General features: G+C 34.7%; 1 protein-coding gene across 1 annotated transcript in view; it reads left to right on the top strand.

Annotated features, from left to right (window-relative positions):
- Positions 1-23,208, top strand: part of SGCZ (sarcoglycan zeta) — a 215,784-nt gene that overhangs the window by 21,113 nt on the left and 171,463 nt on the right. Inside the window, exon 2 of the mRNA XM_026033647.1 lies at positions 16,386-16,580. Within this exon, the coding sequence (XP_025889432.1) occupies positions 16,386-16,580 (195 nt within the window). The remainder of the gene's footprint in view (positions 1-16,385; positions 16,581-23,208) is intronic.

Genomic DNA, 23,208 nt, shown 5'->3' with positions numbered 1-23,208 from the left:
CTTGGGATACTTGTTTGATATTCTGATTGTCTGTGATGACGGTAATTTGTGTAAAGCATCAAATAAYGTCTAGATGTCAAAACAATCAAAAAGTATCTAATTTTTCAAGCTATACATAGTAGGATCAAATTGCCCCATATATKCAATCTAAAACTGTATTTCTRTTACTATCACAGAATCAYAGAATATTCAAGGTCGGAAGGGACCTCTAGAGATATCTAGTCCAACCATCCTGCTCCAGTAGAGACATCTAGAGCATGTGGCACAGGGTGGCATCCAGGTGGGGTTTGAAGACCTCCAGAGAAGGWGACTCCACAACCTCCTGGGCAGCCTGTTCCAGGGCTCTGTCACCCTCACAGTGAAGAAGTTCCTCCTCACCTGCAGATGGAACCTCCTGTGTTTCAGCTTATGTCCATTTCCCCTTGTCCTATCATTGGCCACCACTGAGAAAASCTTGGCCCTCTCCTCCCTACAATCTCCCTTCATGAATTTATACATGTTAATCAGATCCCCTCTCAGCCTTCTCTTMTCYAARYTGAACAGGCCCARCTCACKCAGTCTCTCCTCATATGAGAGATGTTCCAGTCCCTTAATCATCCCTCTCTAGGAGCTCCACATCCCTCTTATATTGGGGAGCCCAGAACTGCACAGTACTCCAGGTGTGAATGTTTCAGTTAACTATATTTCAGTTAACAATAGATATTGAATTTCTCACTCTTACTCATTCCATTCGTAGATCTACTTAGGAGCATAGTTAGAATTTGTCACTCAGCAGTGCTTTCCCATGGGATATTTTGCTTTGAGAAAGAAAATGCTGTGCACAACAGCTCTTTGTGGCACCCATATGTCTGTTTATATGTTTTAACAGATTGTGCCTAGCGTTCAGGTTCAGCTATTCACGTTTCAGCATAGAGTTTTTTTGCACTGGGGTGGATTTGGTATCTTTATAGGCTCTATTTAGCTTTCCTATAAATATCCAGATGAATGTAGATGTGAACCAATGAACTTGTAGATTGCTATCAGTAAAAGTGAGCTGGCTGGTGCCAGCATAAGTTAGGCTGGTCAAAATATTTTGAGTGGAGCGCCAGTACCAATTAGCTTCAAATTGAACTATTATTCAGGAACAAATTTTTGCTATATTGAACACTTTAAAGAGGAAGATTGAAATGCTTTCTATACTTCTCTTTGCTGAACGTGTTAAAATGGAACTGCCTGCCTTGACTTCATCTCAGAACTAGAAGGTTCATATTCTAATTTTAAAWTTTTTATTGCATTTTTTGTTGCCTAATGCATCCAGTGAATATAAACAAGTATTTGTTTTCAAAGCTATGAGGAAATGGCTGTTCTTAGTTAGAAGAAAGTGCCAAAAAACTCCTGTAATTTTAGGTTGAAATTGTGCATAAGTTGCTAAATTTCAAACTGTTCTCYTAAACCAGCAGCTGTTCCATAGGAAAAAAAATGCAGAGAATATGATTTTTTTTCTTTTGATGATTAATTCATTGAAATCCAACCTTTCTTGTAAGTTTCAAAGCTCTTTAGGATTAGTGGTTAGTAATGGCAGTTAAATTAGTAGTAGTAATTATGAAGTAAATCATGGGGCAATTAATAGTTGCCTAATAAAGAGAATCTTAACCTTTGACTTTTAGAAACTTTTTGCATAAATGGTGTTTGTTTAGATAATTTAAAAGAGCATGTATGCCTMATTTTTATGCAGGGAGTAGTCCATCTGTGAGCTGTGATTCTCTCCTTGACAAGTTTTCATTGCTGTAAGCTGGAGTAATATGCTCCTCATTAAGACTGAGACATGCATGCGTGTGCTAGTTGGTTAACCATTTCTGTTGAGGAATTAGAGTTTGTGGAGTGGCATAAATTGGTTTTGTGGAAAGGMGAGCAGAGCCGTACACTGATTATTTTTTTCTCATAGTTGTAGTTGACCTGAAATGCTTGGAAAATCATTTTCATCTACTTAAACTTAGCAGTTATACAAAAGATGACTTGAGAGAAATCAATTTGTTTTCCTTTGTAGATCTTGCACTTCTGTCTGCAATAGTAGCAAAATGAAAGCTGGGCATAAATTAAAACAGTTTGTCATAACTAACGACAAGAGGTAATTTAGTTGTCAAATACAGCAGAACACAATAATTTAAGCAAGCCAATGCTAATGTGGCTAGAAAGAAATAGATTACCTTTCAAATCTCAGTTTTTAGTTAGCTTGGGAAGACTTRGACAAGATGCTTTAGGGTGCATGGAGCATCATATGACACAAAAATGAAAACAGCACTGTCTAAAAGTACTGCTTGAGATTCTGGAGTCTCTTAATCGTGCCACTATATGGTGCAGTATTATCCTAGATAAAGGACCTATTTGTTGTTTTCTGTAAGGAAAGAGAGTAGAAGTCTGTGGTTAAGTACAAGTATTTTTCATTCTTCTGTGACTTCWGGCACTAGATCCCTGTTTTCGTATTTATCTCAGAAAATGACTTTACAGTTCCATTTCAAAACTATTAAAAAAACCTAAAAAACTGAAATCAATGGCAGCTTCCAGAAGAGTTTGGATCTTAGAAATCTTTGTGAGCTTTTCTGAAAGTAAATTAGGCTTAGAAACAAACAAACAAAAAATATAAAAAAAAAGCTTCAGAAAAAGAAAAGTTTACAAATCTGAAACCCAGGTGTATTTTGCATAGAATTATTTCAGCAGGCTTCATATGGCATATATATATTATGGAAAAAATGAAAAAATAGATTTCATCAAATACTTCATTGCGAAGGGATTCTGAATTCMCAGAAGAGGCCTCTAAACTAAAATCCTGAATTGCTGTTCATTTCAGTTTTGCCAACTCTTGTGCTAGAAGCAGGTTGTTATTATTGAAGGTCTGTACGGTTATACCATAACTTTGATTCTACATATTTTAAAATGATATAAACGTGTGTGTATACATGAATRTATTTTTCTGTTCTGGACAATGAAGTTTCAGTTAACTTTCTCACTGATCTAAAATCAGCTGGCAGTGTGTCAGAAGCAGGCAACTGAGTAAGATACCTGCGCACTGATGACTCTTCATTTTCAGTTCAAGCAATCTGTCAATCAATGAATACATTCTGTGTCACTTTTGCCATAATGCTTGATTCATAGTACTTGATTGTCGTAAATAAGTTTCTTGGTACACTATCTTTCCCTTCTTTTTTTCTAACTTGATGATTTTTCATAACAGACATGACTTGTATTATGTTAAGTAAAATACGGTTTTACAGTGTTCACTCTTTTGGAAGGAATTACATGGGAAGAGTTTTCTATTGTGACAGTATAGACAGGTTGGTGAGTAATGTGTTTTTTTTTTTAGTATTCTGAGGGGTGCTTTTTCCCCCCCCCCCTCTGACTTTGGCAAGGCTCATACAGGTCTGCATCCATTGCAACATCTGGCCATTTAATCTCTGTGCCCTGCCTGGTGTGTGTTGTTCAACCTCACACCCTGAATAACCAAGGAAAAAACTGCTGTCCTCTCTATAGTACTCAACAGTAGCTATTTCTTTCAGTAATAACCAAGTTTGAATGTTTGGTTCTTCAGTATTCTTTTTTAATTTGTTTCTGCAGATATTGAAATAATAACCTTTTAGAAAAGGATCAAGTCTGGACATGGAAATTTTTGTTTTGCTRAACTAATGCAACTGTTTGAATGGGAGAGTTGATTGCTTGCCCTTCCCCAAAATCTTAATGAGCTTTATGTGCTTTTGATACCTTCTAGTTCTTTTCCACTATAGGGTTCTGTCCCAGTAATGAAATAGTAATATAGTAATCTAAAGCAACAGGTAATACAATGAATGAAGATCTAGCATGAAACTTTTTTAACATTTATTGCTAAAAAGTCTTATAAATCTTTCCACTCTTTTCAGCATTTGCCTAATCATGAAAGGTATAGAATTGGAAATTCCTGCTCAAAAAAAAGGAAATATTCAAAGAATATTGTGCTTATTGTGCTTCAAAGAATATGTTGTGCTTTACCATTATGTGGAGTTGAGTTTTCTAGGATCTAGATAAACAGAATGTACCAGTATGTTTGTCCTAGAGGCTTAAAGTGCAGTATTAAATTCATTTCTTTTCAAGGACAGAAGCCCCTTTCTTAGTACATGCCAGATTGCTTTGAAACACGTAGTATTTGCATGCCTCTCRTGGTGGTGGCAATGGGAATTTTTACACAAGGGCTAGCTCTTTCCATCTCACATGCATAAGACATAAAGCAGGGGTAAAAGTTACTTGCTAATCAATTTTGTCATTTTTTCAACATGCAGAAGTATTTCAGTGGCGATTTTCAAAACAGTTATTAGAAAAACTYGAATTTTATTTTGATAGTAGATGCTTAGAAATTGAAGTTTATTTTAATTAGAAGATCCTATAAACATCTCCTTTAAGTTTTATTTTTAACTCTCTTGTGGTTTTTTGGTCTACTTGAGATTTAAGAGCCTATATTATAAAATGAGATGCTTTTTACCTAAACAGAAAGAACAGTGTAGGCAGTATCTCTGGGAAAAGTGTTGTGAATGGTGGTGATAACTGTGTGTTTGTCTGCTACACACTGATTTATGCACTATAAATATACTTGCCTGTATGCTTTCAGTATGCTTTTCATACATGAAAACAAGACTAGTATAAATAGTATGCATAGGTTTTAATTATTTTAGAAGCCACAACATTCCTAGATTTGGGAACTGAATTATTTAAGGATTGCAAAAATTAGGTATATTGCTCTAAAAGCAATAATTCCATGCCATAGAGTTAATAAATATTCTTTCTGGATGTCTTTATATCTTCTAAATCCCTAAATTGCCTTTTAGACCTTACAATTCCAAGAGGATTTGATAATATGCTTTTCTCTAGTGTTTACAATAAGTAAAATGAAGACAAATGCTTATCTAGTCATACTGGAGATGACCAGTGCTCTTCTAGCTCAGCTATACATTTTATAGATGTACATGAGAAGAGCACGCATTACTATTTTGATAATTGAGGGGCATAGTATTCTCAAAGGGGAGAGAAAAAAAATAAAACACAGTGCTTTAGGTGTGGCCTTTTTCTCTGTCATATGCACATTTGCAGTGCTTACTGTTAGCATTTCACTGCCAACCCAGTGTGAAACCTGAAGGTGCGGGCAGTTGAACGTGCGCTTGGTGTGCASATGTGGAAGAGGTCCAAGCTGGCTGAAGACTGTGACTGGGTTCTAGTGGTAGAGGTTTGAGATAAGAGCAGTCTGTTATTTTGGCAAACCCCAAAGGAAGCTTCTTGCGATGAAGAAGGCTTGAGAGAGGAATTACATTTCCTCACTCGGCTTACCAAGGAGCTATGCAATGCTTGGCTGCTCCACTAGCACCTTTCAGTGACATGCAGGTGATGAGAAGCCCTTCTAGAGAATTAAAAAACAGACTGCAGTAGTCACTGCACTTTAGTTATCTGTGTGCAGAAATGGGCAAGACTGCGTCTGAACAAGTAATGCTACAGTGGGAAGCCAAATTCAGACAACTCATTTGTTTTTTTCTTTATAAGGTATTAGAAATGTAGTATTTGAAATTGTCTACTCAGAGATATAAAAATAAATGACACTTTCTTCTCCAAAATATGTTACTCTGGCTTTGCAATCCGCAAGTGATTGCTGTTCTTGACTGTACCAAATCCTCTTGTCTCTACGTAGCTCTCCTTGTCGCACACCAACCAGCTTTGGTTCTCCTGGTTTCCTAGGGTTCTTGTGATATCTAAAGTTTTTTTCTCTCAACTGATTTATCTTTTCATTTTTATTTGAGCAGAAACTTAAATTTTGAGGGGAGAAGTGGAGATCTGTTTTATGATTCTTCTAGTATACTAACATTTACCAGCATTTTTAAAGTTCTGTAAGTGCGATTTCTTAATCATCAATGGCATTTCTGTACGTAACTGATTTTGTGCACTTCCTTCTGAAGCTTTTAATGAAAATATTAGGTGAAAAGTCCCATAGTTGCACCATCATTACCCAAATCAGAAATATACTAATGCGATGTCATATCTAATCCACTGTAAGTTAATTTTGCAATACTTATGAACAGCAATGTAAATGTTTTATGAAACTGCTGTGTTCTTTTGTTCTATTCCTTTTTATGTAGTTGTTTACCATTTCGTATTACATCAGGCAGTTACTCTTTGAAGCAGAGCTGAAGGAATGATATGCATGTGGAGTATTTACACTTCAATTCTTTTTCCTTCATTAATGGATAATTTCTTAATGTCTTCAGTCTTAGTGAGAGAGAGTTCTGTTAAAACTCACCAAGTTAACCAAGTCTTTAGTATTGCATTGACTCGTTACTAGTTACTCACATAGGTCTACTCTACTGCTTTCATAAAAAGCTTGGCATGCATGTTAGCAGTCACGTAACTCCCTGAGATTATGTGTTCCCAAAGCTTAATTTGTATTTCTTCAGACTGCCCAACTATTCTTCTTTTAAAGGTCCCCTGTGAGTTCTAAATTATAAAAGAAAGGAAGAAAAAAAAGGCACATGTTGATACTACATTGATTACTTGTTTGGAGGGTTACAGTTGTTTAAGACTACATAAGACTATAGCTTGTTGTTCATGACATAGCTTCTTGCTTCTAAGCAACCAAATACAATCAAGAGTTACAGAAAATGTCCTGTTGATTATTAAATTGGGGTTTTTCTTGCTTGTCTACGTTTATATGTTACTAACCTTTAAAATGATCTGTTCTCATTAAAAAAAAATCCATTTGCCTACTCATTAACTGAAATTTTTAAACTCCCACTTCATTTTAATTTAATAACATGTTCAGGCAGTAGAGGTTTCCTGATTAAACGATTCTCTAAAAGGAGATGCTGTTAATCATTAGTAGTTAACTGTAGCACAAAACATAGCAGTTCTCACAACATCAGTGAACTGATGATGTTAGAGTAAATCCTTGTGCATATTTTGAATCCTTTTATTGTTATATCCATTATTATTATTTATATCCACTGAGTTTAGTTTATTAGGGACTTTATTATGAAGTACTATGTGTAGTCTCGATACATCCACAAAAGCTAGTGGTACAAAAGATATATTGCAGTAGGAAGTATTAATGCAGTAGGAAGTTGCATGGTAGAGGTTCTTTTTACAGGTATAAATCTAAAATAGAAAATCCTTTTCTTGATTTCACGTTTAGCATTAAATTTGTGGGGAAGATTTTCAGAAACCTCTCTGTAGATACCAAATATCTATATGCATATCTTTATGCACTGCTTATTATAAATAAGAGAGGAACTGGCATTTTTGAACACSTACCAGCAGGCTTGATTCACTATTAAAAAGGTAGTAAATGAAGTAAGAAAAAAGTTTTAAAACTGTGTTCTGCTGTATATAATATAAAAATGTCTGTCAGGATTAAAAAAACAACAAATAATAAAAACCCTCATCTTATGCGTGAGAGATGTTTTCTTGAAAACAAGCTATTTCTCGCAGCAAATAATTTGTGAACGTGTAATTAAAGACCCTTTTTTCTCCTAAATCAGTTCTGAATGGCTGTATTTTAGGCTAATCATGCAAGAGGTTTTCTATGCTGGAAAATGTGATTTACCCATACCACAGTAAGAATTTTAGAATAGCTTTATAATATGTATGTTTTCCGGTAAATTGGTAGTGTTCCATCAGGAAAGTAGCCATTTGTCTTTTTTTAATGTTGTCTTTGGGAAATTGTCTGTGATTATAATGAATTTTTTACTGAGCAGTCATTGTTTCCTGTTTAGTTTTTTACTTTGAAAGACTTTTTTTCTCTGCTAATATCAATAAAGTTGAATAACTACATGGGAAATTGATCAAATTGGGAATTGATTAGATTAGAGATTATTTTCTAGTCCTTACATCTTGTCTCCTACGCTCTTAGGGCTTCATTGAAATGGAGGTGAAAGTGTTTGAGCCATTACTATTGAAAAGCTGAAGCTACCTAAGGTAGCTCTGAACAGTAGTATGTTTATTAATGTGACAGACTTTAGAAAAGTAAATTAGAGAATCATTTGCTGCTTAGACAAGTGTCATAAGGTGGGAAAGCAAACTCTTGGAGAAACAATCTCTTTGTGCTATACTTCTATTTTTTGCTGACGTGGGAGATTTAATGAGAAGAGCAGTTACAGATTTTTTTTTCATAAGCACTAGATCTTCCCTCAATTTATTCTTCTGGTATAAAGAAGGTGTTTTCTTTTGATTTCCTCTAGTCTTCCTTTTGTCAAGTTATATTGATCCATTTGTTTTCACAGCGGGAAGAACATGTTATGTTGGCTGAGGTTCATTTAATTTTTTCTTCTCATTTAAGGGAAGCTAGTAAGAATGTGCCACCTTCATTAGAGTGTCAAAGGATTTATCTTACCTATTTCCCTTGAGTGCAGAACTTGTAACGGCCAAATGCAATAAAGATGAGATATAAATAACCTCTCAAATCTTGCTCAATCATGTAAAGTTTGTAGATTATAACCACCAGCAATTTTGACTACAGTTCTGTTTCTTGACCTCTAATGTATGCTGTGTCCTTTTGATTGATTAAAAATGTTAGCTTAGTACTTCTAACATAGTCATTTAATGTAGCTGACAAATGTGACATTTAATCATTATATATTAGACTTGATTATTATTAAGTTTTTAGAACCCCTGTTCAATAATGAAATAAACTGGTATGGTTGAGCATGCATTGCCAATGCTTTGRTTCCTGTAGCATGTTAATCTGAACAGGTGGACTGTTAAGAAGAAATATATTTCCATGTGCAATTTCTGCATGCAGTATTTCAAAATTTAAAAATATTTTCAAAATATTTCAAAAAGTATTTCAAAAAATCAAAAAAATCAAAAAATGTAGAGGAAATGGAAAAAAAACAAAGTGTGGAGATAATTATAGTATTATATTCTGGTTTCTACTATAATTTTCAACAACTTTATTAAAATATTAAGGAATTTTAGGTGTCAGGTTACTGACAAGAGTTATCTGAAGAGCATTAAATAAAATGTTAACACCTGTCTGATGCTTGGACCAGAACAGGGACCTATGATGGTAGGTTCTATAAAGTAAAAGGCTACAATGTATTTTTTATTATTTAATTCAGGCTTTCATTCAAAGGTCATCTGTTTTAAGATAAATTTTGCTATTTTCTGGCTGTRCTCTTAAATGTAAGAAGTATTGTTTATATTTTTTTGAGATGTGACTAGGGATCACTTCTGTTATATGCTYATGTTTTTGAAAGACCAAGACCTTTTGTTTGAATATTGATGTTGTTATAACTTTACATTTATCAATAAATGATATCACAGAAGTGAGCTGCAGCTGTCATCTCCTTTAGTAGGGACAGTGAATCTAATTCATGTTTAATATGAGATCATCTAAGTCATGCTGAGATGAAATGAGTGAATTAAGAAGTCAGTGGTACTGTGAGACACGGTATTGACATACCTGGCTTATGTTGGGGAAGAAGCTCAACAAGTACCGGTCAAATCCAAACTGCAGTTGTTGTTGATTTGAAGGCAGTTGTTTTCATCCTGCTGAATATTTGAAAGTTTAGAAAACTGTCCTGGGATATTACGTAAGTGATGTCACTAAAATTCTGTAGTGGRATACAGCAAGGTGGCTGTATGTTAGATTAACAGCAAACAGAAATCCCAGCGTTTTCACGTGCTAGTTTTTCTAGTCTCCAAACCACATGGAACCATGTTGCTTCTGATGGTTAGATTTGCAATCAATGGGTTAAAATACTTCCTTTCTACTAGAGTGAGACATTCTCTAGAGAAATATTTCTGGAATCCTCCCATTTGTCATGTCCAGCACAAAGTGGGCAAATGAGCTTACACACAAAGTCTTACTGTTTGGATAATAGCTTTAAGATATGTATGCACAGTGTGTCTATGTGGATGTTTTGGGTTTTCTTTCTGCCACACTTTGCTTCCACTGCCCCACCTCCCTTTACTATTATGGTAACTTAGAGTACTCTAAGCTCCTTGCTGGGGTGGTCATGCCTAAGGCAGCTGCCTTCCGTTCATGCTGTCTTCTCAGCAGCCTCAGTAAATATACCTGTCAACTCGCATCATCAGTTMTGGCAGCACAACAGCTTTTGGACTGCACTGTGAACCAAATCAATGAATTTAATGAGCTAAAAATGCCCCTCTGAAAAAGCAGCTATTTTTAGCTCAGCAAAGTGTAATGGCATAGTTAATGGGATATGAGTAGATGAGGGAAAGAAAGGCATAAATTCTATGAACTGGGATTGAAACAACGTAAGTTTTGGCCACACACTTTTCTGTTATAGTCTCAGACTATTTTTTCAATCATCTTCTGAAAAAAGTCTAAACTCCTGGCTGTATAAATAGTCCTTTGAATTGTGTAGAGCATGGGATACACTAGTGTGACATGTTGCATTCTGTGTGAGCCATACYTTGTTCCATAAGCATGGCCTGAATGAGATAGTCAAAAGAGTTGCCTAAAAAAAAAAAAATCTGTTTTCTTCTTGCTTGTACTGCCTGCCCTCCTTGACACTACTGAGGTGGAGACTCAAAGTTGCTTTGTGTTTTCTGACCTTAAGATCTCAGCTCATTAGCATATCAAATAGTTTGATTAGAGATCCACACCTGACAAGTATCATCTGCTCAGTACATACACCAGATTTGCCAGGGACTTGTGAATGATCAGTAGTATCTACAGAGGTTTTACCACATGGTTATGATGTTTTAGAATGCAGGCAGCGAGAAACATAAAAGCTTTCTTGTTTTTTTATTCATGGTGGCTAATTGGGGATTTTTTTTTTTCCCCCAGACATAAAAATGTTATATGTGGTAAAAGTCCATAACTGTAAAGATTTRTCCTTTTAATCCATCAGGAAAGAATCTGCATTGCAGTCTTGACAAAAGAATTGGGACATGACTATTCACACTGAAACTCTGGTGGWACAGCACACTGCAGGAAGGATGTGTTCTTAATGTGAATTAATGTGCATTAATTGTGCTAAGTGAACTTTATGCTTTTCCTATATTAACACTTACACCAAAGCTTACCATATAAGACTTGTTCTTCATATCAGAGCATTTCTTCAAGTGTTGTTCTTGCTATCCTTTTTAGAATCTGAAATTATTAGTTTGAAGTAACGGCGATTAAAAGTACCTCTCTTACAAATGAAGACAGACACAGTTGTGTTCTAGATTTAAAAACTTATGTATCTGTAYTTAAGCAATAGAGTCGTGCTATGTGTGCAGGCAAATAGAAGGAAATGCAACAGTACTAAGGAGCTTATTCTTCAACTTCTTAGTGAACCATTATTTGTTCATTTCTTTGTATTCAGTTCAGTCTTTCATCTCTTGTCCCCTGAGTGTAGTGTGTGTGACTGCTCCAAATGCATGAATGTCGGACTTCAGCTTTCCTAGTAGAGGATAAAAGAGTTGTTGAAGAGAGCGTGTCATCTCATAGATGGTTCATTCCATATAYTTTCTGATATAGCCTTGCATTTCTTTTCCTTGAAAAATACAGCATTCTTTCTGCACTCTTAGAGGCAGTTTTCAGTGCTACTATCTGCTRTAACTTTTTTTCTTCAACAGATCCCTCAGAAAAGCTAACGAATCTACTGAAATATTGGCCCTGCTGYCTTTCATCAATATGATTGTTAGGTCTTGTCTTGATGGAATATCCTGAACAAAAACATTGTCCTCCTTGCTYTCTTTATGTACTTAAGAGGCAGCCAAGCAGAAGACCAAGTTGGGATCATGCTGCTTGTAGTCATTAATCTGTGGATTTGTTAATCCTACTAATCTAGTAGTAGGAATATATGAGAGTCCCAGAGCTAGAGCTAAAAAGCTAGTGAAGATATCAGAGCTGAATTCAGCTGTATCTTTCMATATTATGTAAGTTGATCTATTCATCTTTTCAGGTGTCTGTTTTTCCCTAAGGAAACAAGGTTATACTGAATCTGTTGTTGTGGCTACAGTTTCTGCTACCCTCATCCACTTTAATCAAGGTTATCTTTATAATACATCATATCTGTAGTGTAGTTTCATCTAACAATAACCATACAATATTCAGGAAGCTTTTGGTCTTAAAAGTTATTTTAAATCATGACATATAAGTATAGATGATAATAAAACTAAACCAGTGAAGTAATAAACTWTTGAAATGAAAGCATCCTTAAATACACTTGAAATTGTCTTGATTATTGAAAATTTAATTTAGGGAACAGACTAGAAAACATTACTACCTGRGAAATACTTGAATCCAGCTTTAAATAATTCAGTACAGCATGTTACTACTTAAAAACATTTCAGATTATAGAATAGTGGAGAAAAATATAATTCTGCTCATTAGATGATTATTTATCCATTCTAACATGCTGTGAACTTCATTGTGTTGTGAGCATCACAATTACATATGTTAAATACAGAACAACCATAGATGTTCCCACCAAGTAATAATGGTAATAGTACCAGTTCACTTATCTCCATGTTTCTGAAGTGATAATTTTATTAGAGAACAACATTCAAGATGRAAACATTTATTGTCCTTCTATAGACAATTGTTCTAATAGCTGTTTAGTGGGTTTTGGCGTCGTGGGGAGAAAATTGTGTACCTCAGCTGCTGCCCTGCCTGTGGCTGTAATGAAGTCTCTGTAGTAATATAATTATATCAACTTAGCAAAAAAGTAGAATTCTAATTGACAATATRAAGCGAAGCAAAATTGTCAGTAAAGACATGCTGACTTGAGCCTTGCTGACAATAATGTCAACCTATTTTCATGGCCAAGAAGAAAAAGCAGTTTCTTCTGTGTTATACTCCAAAATATGTTAATTAGGTAATTTATCTGACTGACTTTATAGACAGCTTTATACTGACGTTCTGTATATTTGCATCTTACACCTTTAGGTTTTCAGCAAAGCAAAGGGACTTTTGAGTGTGTGATTCTGCACAGCTACCTCTCCATTTCTGGAAGTGGCCAGGGCAAAAATCCACAGCTGAACCAAGAAAGCATCTGAGTAACTTGAATGTGAATCTTGAACTCTCTAAAATTTGGCATCTTGTCCAAACAGAGCTAATCCATTCTCCTTACAGTSAAGCTGGAAATTAAGGTTTTTCCAGTTGGAGACTGAAGAGTGATGAGTGAAGTCTTTTGGATGCATCTTTCAAAAATGCTGACAGAGTGCATCTTAGACATAGCCAACATAAAATATAGAGCATAAATATTTCTTAAAATAAAACTTATAATGTTCTCCAAAGCTTGTCTGAGAGCTTAGCTAATGTAAGTCATAAAAATCATAGAATCCTTAGGGTTGGAAGGGACCTTTAGAGGTCATCTAATCCAACCTCTCTTGCTCATGCAGGGTCACCTGACGCATGTGGTGAACTTTCCAGCACATATCCTAACTTGGTAGTTGAAGTCTGTGAAGAAAATGGTGAGATAATATTTCATCTGTAAGCTTAATTAAGGTCACAGGTTGTGTAGAGTAGAACAAAATGACCGACTTGCACAAGTGTCATACAAAAGAGAGGTGTCCACAGCTTGAGCCGCTGGCCAGTGGGCATGTTGCTGGCAGGGTGAGAGGGAGATGCCTTYTGGTTTTGGAATCTGATAATTTACCTATCAAATATCATGAAAAAMCAGATGCTATGGCTAGTTAATGGTAGACTTTTTGCCTCCCCCCCCACCCCTTCTAAATGCTGATGTGAACCACTTCCCTTCTAGATTTATTTTTTTTCTTCCTGCTTCMTTGTCTGCTGTGTCAGGAAACAGCATTAGAAAATCTTTTCTGTGCAAGTCACAGTTATCTGTGACTGAAATGTGCATGATCATATTTTTATAGTATTGGGAAAGATCATTTTGTGATACGATAATTTTCTTTATCTTGTGTTAGGATGCTTTTGCTAGAGTGAGAGCTGTTTTAATTCCTTTGTAGTTCCTCAATAGTGTATTACTTGTTGATTTTCATTAGAAATCTTAYTAGTTTTCATAATACTGAAATTATTTTAATTTCTTTAATGTGTATCTCTGGGTTGCTTATTCTTTTGTGTATGTGTATCCGAAGCAGTTCATCAGTTTAAGGCAAAATCCTTCAAATATTTAATGGAACCCTTGTTTAATGTAATTATTTCTTTAATTATGCTTCTTGAACTTCAGTTATTTCAGAAAATCAGGTAACACAGAATRCAGTTTGAAAGTTTGTCTTGAAATATTAGTACCAATGATTTTCCTACAGCGTGAAAAATGAAATAGCATTAAGATTAGTATTGCACTCCAACTTTTTAAATGTTCATTGAGTATTGGTTCCTTCCTAATAACCTCTATCAGTCAGACAACTTCAGTACACCTTTTTGTAATGTACTTTGGAAATTGATTGGCATGAAATAGTAAAGCCTTCAAAAGTTGGTATGTGTATGCATATATATCTATATAAAGGTGTGTGTGTGTGTGTATTTGTGACTGTATAAATATATATGAAGTATATCTAGGTATTGTCAGTAAACATTATTAGCAAAAAATGGTCAGATTTTTTTAAGATACTCTGTCTGCTATTCTGCATTGTTTAGCAAGAGTAATTCACATCCAAAACACTGAAATAACTTCTTTGATCCTCTACAGTTCTGGAATTTCTTTGTACTTTTYTGATTTATTAAAACTGAAACTGGGTGCCTCAGTACTCATCGCAGCAACTCCTTAGCTAAAAATACTCATCTGAAGTGCTTAAGGCTTATGTACTTCATGTACATCACTCCAGTTAGTTCTGGGATATGAAAACATGWTGCAGAAAGATGATCATTCCTTTGTCTTAGGACTTGCAGTCTTTCTATCTACTCCATCTCTACAGCTAGAGCAAGTAGAATTTGGTTTATTTCCAAGTAACTTAAAAATCGTCAGATGATCTTTTATATGTATCTTCAAGTAGATATGAAGTGTGTTGCCCATAACAATAACAGGGCCAGATTTTTACCTCTAGAAGGTAAGCCCCAAAAGGTCTTACAGCATGATGGCAAATTCTTTATGCCTTTTTATTATGTGCGTATTTATGCGCAGTTCTTAGAAAAGCAAGCCCTTGATCCTTGTCTGTGGCTGGGAAAAACAGATGTTACATGGGTTGGTGTGATGAGAAGGACAGAGTGACTTGATGGAGGTAGCGAGATAGCTGGGTGCAATTTCATGCTGAACAGATCTAAAATGTTAATTTTGGTTTTTAATGGGATGAAATGATCAACAAAATCAAGTAATTCATATAACGTGGGTTATGGGAGAGTTGTTTCTGTATAAAGAATCTATGGGAAAGGATGTGATAATGGTAAGTGGTCATTGCTATAGCACTATGGTTATCTGTGTGAAAATATTTTGGGCCTCAAATTAAGGCTATGTCAGGGAGTGAGATTTCATTACTGTTATTGATCTAAGAAGTTCTCCTAAGAATTCTGTCCAAAAACTAGAGTTGTCTTGGGTAATTGAGTTGACTTTTCTGTCAAGTTGTCACATTTCAAGAATAATTTGTAAAAATAAAAAATGAAATCAAGTCAATAAAATGAAATTAAGAAAAATTAGTATTTTTCTGGTGAAGTGCAGTGTGACAACCGAACTGAAGGCAAATTTGTGAAATTTAAAGATGTAAAAATGGAAACAAAAGTAAAATGGTTTATGAAACACAGTAAGGGACTTGTTTTAAATAATTAATGGTAACACCTTTAAGTGGTCTACAAATACTCACTGCTTGCCTGTGTGTTGAAAGAATTTAAGGTTTGTTCAGGAAAGAAAAATAAAAAAGAAATAACAGATGTAGATGATGTTATCAACATAACCTAAAGGGCAGAGTTAGCATTGTTTCTTTTTGTGTAAAACATAGTATATGTGATGACATAAATTTCGTGAGCATAGTAAAAAAAAAGAGCGAGCTTCATTATGATACTTAAAACTAATGTGTAGAAGGGACAGGTTTTTCTCTATTTGTATGGAGTTATATGGCTGAGTTTTTCAGAATTTGTTTTTCTGAATGATTTCACAACAGCATAGACATTCAGAAATAGAATTTAGAATATGTAATCTGTTTTATGTATCTCTTTTTCTACTTTCACATATCTTCTACGGCTACTAAAGCTTAGTATGATGGTTATAAAATCATGCTTGCATTACAATAGTTTTTTTTTACAGMTTGTTACTGATAACATTGACTTTTGAAGCTGCATTTATAATTCAAATAAAAGATTTACTTACTATTAAGAACCTGGTGGTTTCTTACTAAATGCCTAGTTAAAATAACTTTTGTGTGATTTATACAGAATTAATGCAACCCTTCCTACAGTAGAAACTGATTTCCTATACAATCTCTTTGTATAATAAAAATCTCTGAAATGCAGCCCCCCCAATTTTTATTTATGTCTCTTTCCGTTCCAGATGACACGAGAGCAGTATATATTAGCAACACAGCAGAACAGCCTCCCAAGGACTGAAAATCCTCAGTTTTATCCAGTAGGGATTTATGGATGGCGAAAGAGGTGCTTATACTTCTTTGTACTTCTGCTGTTGGTTACCATGATTGTTAACTTAGCAATGACGATATGGATTTTGAAGGTTATGAATTTCACAGTGGTAAGTATTGCAATGGCTTTGTATTATTTCTCACGTTAATAGCTTGCAGTTTTAGTTCTCATTTCCTTATCACTATTTTCTACAAATCCTGATGCTTTATATTAAAAAAAGGTATATCCCTCTTTGAGCATTACTATATAAATGAACACCCTTGTGTATTTTCTGCTTTGATTTGGCCCTATTTATTCAGCTATTTGTTAACAATATTTACAGAAATTATATTTGGAACTTCCATTTCATGGTTTGCCTAACCAAAAGCATATAAAGGTGCTTGATTTAGGTATTTCCTGTTTCCATTGAAGTTTCCACTTGAAACTGCTTGTTCTTATGCAAATTTCTTGATTACCGCTATTAGCAACAATTTTCTATAAGATGTGTCTTTYTATGCATTATAACAAATACAATATTAGAAAGTTATATATTCTCTGAAAAAGTCTGTAATAAAGCTGTGGTGATAGGTGTAAGGGAAGTCAGTGTGGATATATAGATGAGGAAAGAACTGAAGACCCTTTCTGTAGGCCTATCTCTTACCATTTTGCTGAGCTTTAGGCATGGAACATTTTGCAAGGAAAAGAATATCAATCCTGCATTGGTCCGTTTTGGCTGGAGGCTGACCCCCTATTCCTTCTCTCTTGACCCAAAGATCTCTTGAATATGCAGTCTATGCAATGATGGTTGGATGGAGGCATCCTAATTCAGGGCACTGAGGTTCCCTGAAAGCAAAAGTTGCTCCTGTTTTACTGGTAGCAGTCCCAGCTCCTTTCAGCACCAACTAAACCTTAACTGCCATATGCTAATGGGGTTTGTAGCTGTCTTATGGGATTTAGCTAGCTGTGAAATAGTTAATATATCGTGTGGAGAAAATGGTAAATACTTTTCACTTATAACAGTAGTAGAAGAAGAGAGATCTTTATGGACTAGTTCAGTTTCTGGTATGTTCTGTCTATCTGCTCATACCGTAACTGAAGACGAGCTAGTTGATAGTAATAAAAAGAGATAAATACTAGACGGTCTCATATATACAGAGAAATTCTGACAAAGGCACTGATTTGTATAAACAAGAATCAATTTCTCATTTCAGGTAAACAGTCACTCACTGTAAGTGCAGATAATCAAAATTAACCATTCTGAGGTAAAGAAGACATTTATCCTTTATTTAGCAGTCATTTTTGACTTGTTTCCTTCCTCTTCCCTCCCCTCTGCCACTCTGTATTCTCTCACAGTGCTTTATGGAAGCTTAAATAAAAATCTTGGTTTTCCTTAGTAATATTTTAGTTGTAATTTCTCATGATATTGAGTGATTTTGAGGGTGTGGAAACAAATGCAATTGACATTTGAAAAAGAAAGTATTTGTGGACAAAAAATATCTTTAACTGTCTTGGATTATATGTTACTTGTGATGTGAAAATGTAACCTTCATTAGAGGCAAAAGATAAGAAAATATCTAGTTGGGAAGACATTATTTGAAAAATCAGCACCTCTTTGCCACTTTAGGGCATTAGAGGGTATTTAATTCTGTTCACCTGCTTGGTCATCTTCAGAAAGAATGAATTAGACTAGGAGAAGACAAAGGGAAGTAGTAATCAGAGGGGAATGTGAATTCCCCTCAGAATGGGAATTACTTTAATTGAGGGGTGAATAAATAGGCTGATGTTCTTCATTATATGTGCCAATTTTCATATCCCCCATATATGAAGGATATAGTCAAGGTACATGAAATCATGAAGKACAGCAAGAAAGTAACAGAAGTAGTAAATTATTTTTCACATAATTTATTAATCAACTTTGTCCAAGACACTTGGATGATTTTTTTAGTTTTTTAACACAAGTGGTAAGACATGAGTCATAATTGGCATTAATTCTAGCACTAGAAGAACTTAATATATGGATTGTATTAAAAAAAGAAAAAGGAAGATGAAGTGTGGGAAATATACAGTTCCTACATATATACAAATGTATATTTGTGCTGTTTCTTATTTTCTTATCTCAAATGTTTATTATCAAGAGAAAGCTGAACATCAACTGTAGTCAGAGTGGCTCTTTGATTTGTTGTTCTTAAAAGTTTCCTAGAATTTACTTGTCATTTGAACTTGGTTTCACTTCAAGCTTAAAATACTTGCCTTGATGCTCATAAGATCAGTTAGGTGGGTATAAAAGCCACAGGCTTTTATGACACAACTTCTGTCTGGAATCTTTAATAGCAACAAGGTACCACTGAGTCCATATTTCAAATGTACACCTGAAAGAAAGACTCCATGTCCAATGGAAGCGGTGTTATCTGCCCCTCTGTTCCCAAAGCTTTATTTGGATCAGACTGATAGATGTGCTCATGGTTTGATCCTGGAGCAATGTCTTTGTGTAGCATAAAATACGCATACCACAGGTTATAATAGCAGTAGTACTGCTGTAGTCAGGGTAGTCTCTCTCTGGATTTTGTCCTTCTTAAGAAGGGTTTTGATGTAGCTAATATAATCTATAATATTAGAGTCATAGCATATTTTAATTCTCCATTTAACTCTCCATCTTGGAAATGAAAAACAACCAATAAAATACTCCAAAACAAACAGTGAACATGAGTTCAAAATATTTTTTATGCATGTTCTGTAACGCATAGGCTTATGTAGGACTGTAGAAAATAATAGGTATATTGAGGTGGTAGCTTGGTGAGACTTACTATATTGCTATCTGTGATTTGCTACCAATGGAATATACATACAGGAATTAAAATTTGAAGAACAAGAGAATATCGATTTTCTTTTCTGCATGTCTATGGCAAGCCATGCTGTTTTTTTTCTATTATTCTATTATTCTATTATTATATGCTCTGTCCTATACTATTATCTTTGAGCACTGGAGAGAGTTGGTTTTATTTTTTTCTGTTTGGTATTGCAGATGAAAGGTAAGGTTGCAGCTGCCTCCATGTATATTTTTCCTTCCACACTATAAAGCTACTATTTCACTGTGTAGCTTAAAAAAAGTCTCAAAGTTTAATGCAATTGTTACTTCTGTGGTGAAGAAAAGGAAGGAGGGACTTTAAAATTCCTTCCCCTTATATTTCTCATGAGCATGAAGTCTGACTTTGTGGTAGGAAGAACTTGTAAACAGAGTTTCCAAAGGATTTTGTACTTAGAAAGTAACAGAACCATTTTATTAACTATTGTTCCTCTAGCCCGTTATTTTTAACTGGTATTCATGCATGGTGCTGAGTGTCAGTGCTGGCATATTGATGTTAACTATTAGTTTTTTAATAGTAAAATATTTAATAGGTATGCTTAGTCAGAGGTGTTGTTTCCAGGCTTTAATTTTTTTTTTTTTTTTTTTTGGTGGGGCGGACGGGCAGGAGCAGGGTTGGTGTCTGTTTATATAAATCTATGGAATGATCAATGGTTAGACTGTTGCAGACTCGAAAGAGTTGGAAACCATAGAACTGGTTTATTACTTTTCAAATCAGGCTGGTTATGGTCAAAATTGTATATTTCAAAGTGCATACATTTGGTTTACTAAGAGTGATAAAATACAGTATTTTAGTGAAATAACGAGGGTATTTAATAATATAAAGCTACATTTAATAGGTGTAGGTATATTGTATCACTTTAAGTTGAAATAATAAAATATGTCTGCCAGTGTTTGCTTCTACCTTYGCAAGCAGCTTTATCTTTTATCATGCTGGAATCTTTTTTGCTAGTTTTTCAAGCATTGCTTTTTGACTACTTCAAAGTGTCATGAATAACCTAGGGCATGGTAGGATAAGGTTTTTTGTGGTCATGCTGGCTGAGAATTGCAACAATATTTATTTTTATTTACTATTTTTAACAGTACAGTTACAGCTACTGGCAAGTTTCACTATGAAAGCATAGATTCATAGATGGATACAGGAGGGCAAGTTTTTGCCCATCATTGGAATAACACTTTTAATGTGTATCAAGTAGACCTCCTGAGTTCTGAATAGTAAGGATAAAACTTGCAAATTCACCTTTCCAACCACTGTAAAATATCCTTCCCTAACAGAACCAGTAAAAATCTCTGAACCATATGTTTGAACTTCAGATTTTATCAAATGCTTTCCTGAAAACTAGACAAATGCACCCTGCCAGAATGAACTTGTGGTCCCTCACATAYCTCATTCCTATTTCTCAAAGGAGATACACAAAATATCTTGCAAAGAACAAGCTAAATGGATGCTGAAGTAGTATATTCAAGAGATGTAAGCTTATGGAACATCTGCTATTTTCTTTCCTTGTGCTAATCTTCCCATTGTCTGCAGACTGCCCTTCAGAATGGTCTCTCACTTCCTCTCAGGATATAGTTACCTCTCAACTTAGTCTAGGCTGTATGTACCAAAGTTCAGAGGAGTTAGTTATTTTTTTGTGTATATGTGATTAGAACTGTTTTAAGAAAGCTAGGAGACTCAAATCATAATTTGGTTACATAACCGCAGGTAAGATATGAATATGCTGTGTATTTGTTTTTTTAAATTCTGATTTTTTTTAACTTCTTTGGTATTTGAATTGTAAAGGTAGTAGAGAAATAAATACTTTATTATGCCTGCATTCTTGTCATCTTATCATTTTTACAGACCATGACATAGATAAGCAGTGTATTTTTATGCAAGCATTTAGTACCTTAAACATCATTCTTTGATATTGTTTTTATCTTGTCATTTCTTCACTTTTGATTTTAAGCTCRCCAGAACTATAACTTATGTAATTTGTGTTAATGAATGAGGTATGTTGATATTCTGTCAATTTGATGACTTAACGTGTAAAAGCAGTCTTATTTACATTTTTTATCACTAAATAAATACCAGTGTAGATCTATGAGAATTTTGTCCTACAAGTACTTAAAATTACATTTTAAAATATTGGAAGTAAGCCTCTTATGGTTGTGAAGTGATACAGTCAATTAGCATCGTGGCTCATGTAACCCGTTTTGCCAGGAGCATTGAATATCAGAACACTTGCACATTTTTCCATAATGTGGATAGTTGTCATTGATACCCAGCATAAAGAATGAAGATTACTTGTATTCACCCACAGTCACCTGAACGGGTTATGTGGAAAGAGTGGTAGCTATGTCACAGGAATACCTGCAATTCATCTCCTGATGATGATAGAGTCTGAATTGTCAGAAGTGAGCAATTAGCTCTTCCCCCTAACACTTGTTTTTCTATCTGCCCTCTATGCTCTCAAATCAGCCATTTTCTAGATGATTCTCATTTCTCTTGCTTCTCATAAGGTATCTGGTTTGTCCTTAATAGGAGAAGTGTGCGTAGTTCTGATGGTTTTACCAGGACAAAACATTTGAGGGATCCGTACAGAGTTGAAACATATGATGCTTAACGTGCAACTTTGGAAGTTGCAATCTGAAAGATACCTTGTGAAGTTTAATGAAGGTGTAAAAATGCTGATAGGAAAAACTTCAAACATGAATACATCCGATCTTAGGATATCTGGACTGGCCTGTGACTCAGCCCTGTATGTTAGGAAATACCAACACCTATTTTTTTTTTCCCCCTTAGGAGAAGAAAGGGAGTATTTGTTTCTTTTCTGTTTCTCCGTATTCTGTTTTCCCTTTAGAATCAATATATGAAAACACTTACTTGTTTTGTTACCTATCCAAGAATTAAGTCACTCAAGTCCAGTATTTCTTATTGCTACAGTTCCTTGCAGTGCTTCAATCGATTTTGACTGCTTTCATGGCACAATGTTTTCTGTATTGATACATCTTGAGTTCCTGTCCTCACAAAGCAATACTCTTGTGAATCATTTTTAAGATCAGATCTTTAGGATACAGTTATTTCGTATTGAGACAGAAGTTATTTCTTAAAGGAACTTGAACTTAGCCTCTGTCATAAGATGGACATAAAAATCTGTTTGGATTTCACGGCTAGAATTCATGTGCTTCATACATAAAGCTGAACGTAGTCTGACTGGCAGCTACCTAGCTCTAAGTCTCTTTATTTGAATAATTACTCTGTGAAATGGTTCCTTAAGATATATGTGCCAACCAAGCTGTTATTGTTGTCTAATAGTTTTTAATAAACATCATATATAATTCAGATTTATGTGACTTAGATTCCTTTATATCTGCCTCTTTATAAGTGGTCCCTGCATTCTGATGGAAATTTACTGTTCAAAATTAGAATTTTCAGGTGATTGGGAGATCTAAGTGAATCCACATATATTAGTGATATTTTAGTGAAGTTAATAGTAGAAAGAAATACAAGTTTGTTTTTGGTTTTGGTTTTTTTAGTTGCTTTTGCTCTTTCAAGTTTTTAACTTTGCTGTTGGGAAACAAACAGGCATACTGACTCTTCATATCTTATTGACCAAGATGAAAAAAATAGATGTATCAAAAGTGCAATACTTTAATGAACGTTATAATGTGATATTTAGATTTTTCTAATAGTACAGATCAAAAGCAACTGTGTTCAATATATGTTTATCAAGATTTGTGCAATCTGTCTTGGCATATTGTAGAATAAAAAGATAATTTCTTCAGAGTGGCAATGTGATAATTGTTATTCTCTGTTTCTCAACAAACTTTTACAGTGATATGAGCTGTCATGCTAAGATTTTTTGACCACATAGAGATCTGTGTCTCTGTGTCTCTGTGTCTCTGTGTCTCT

The sequence above is a fragment of the Nothoprocta perdicaria genome, unplaced genomic scaffold, assembly GCF_003342845.1.
Source record: "Nothoprocta perdicaria isolate Ctin4 unplaced genomic scaffold, notPer1 scaffold_13, whole genome shotgun sequence".
NCBI lineage: Eukaryota > Metazoa > Chordata > Aves > Tinamiformes > Tinamidae > Nothoprocta > Nothoprocta perdicaria.
This window is presented reverse-complemented; position numbering and strand designations above follow the sequence as displayed.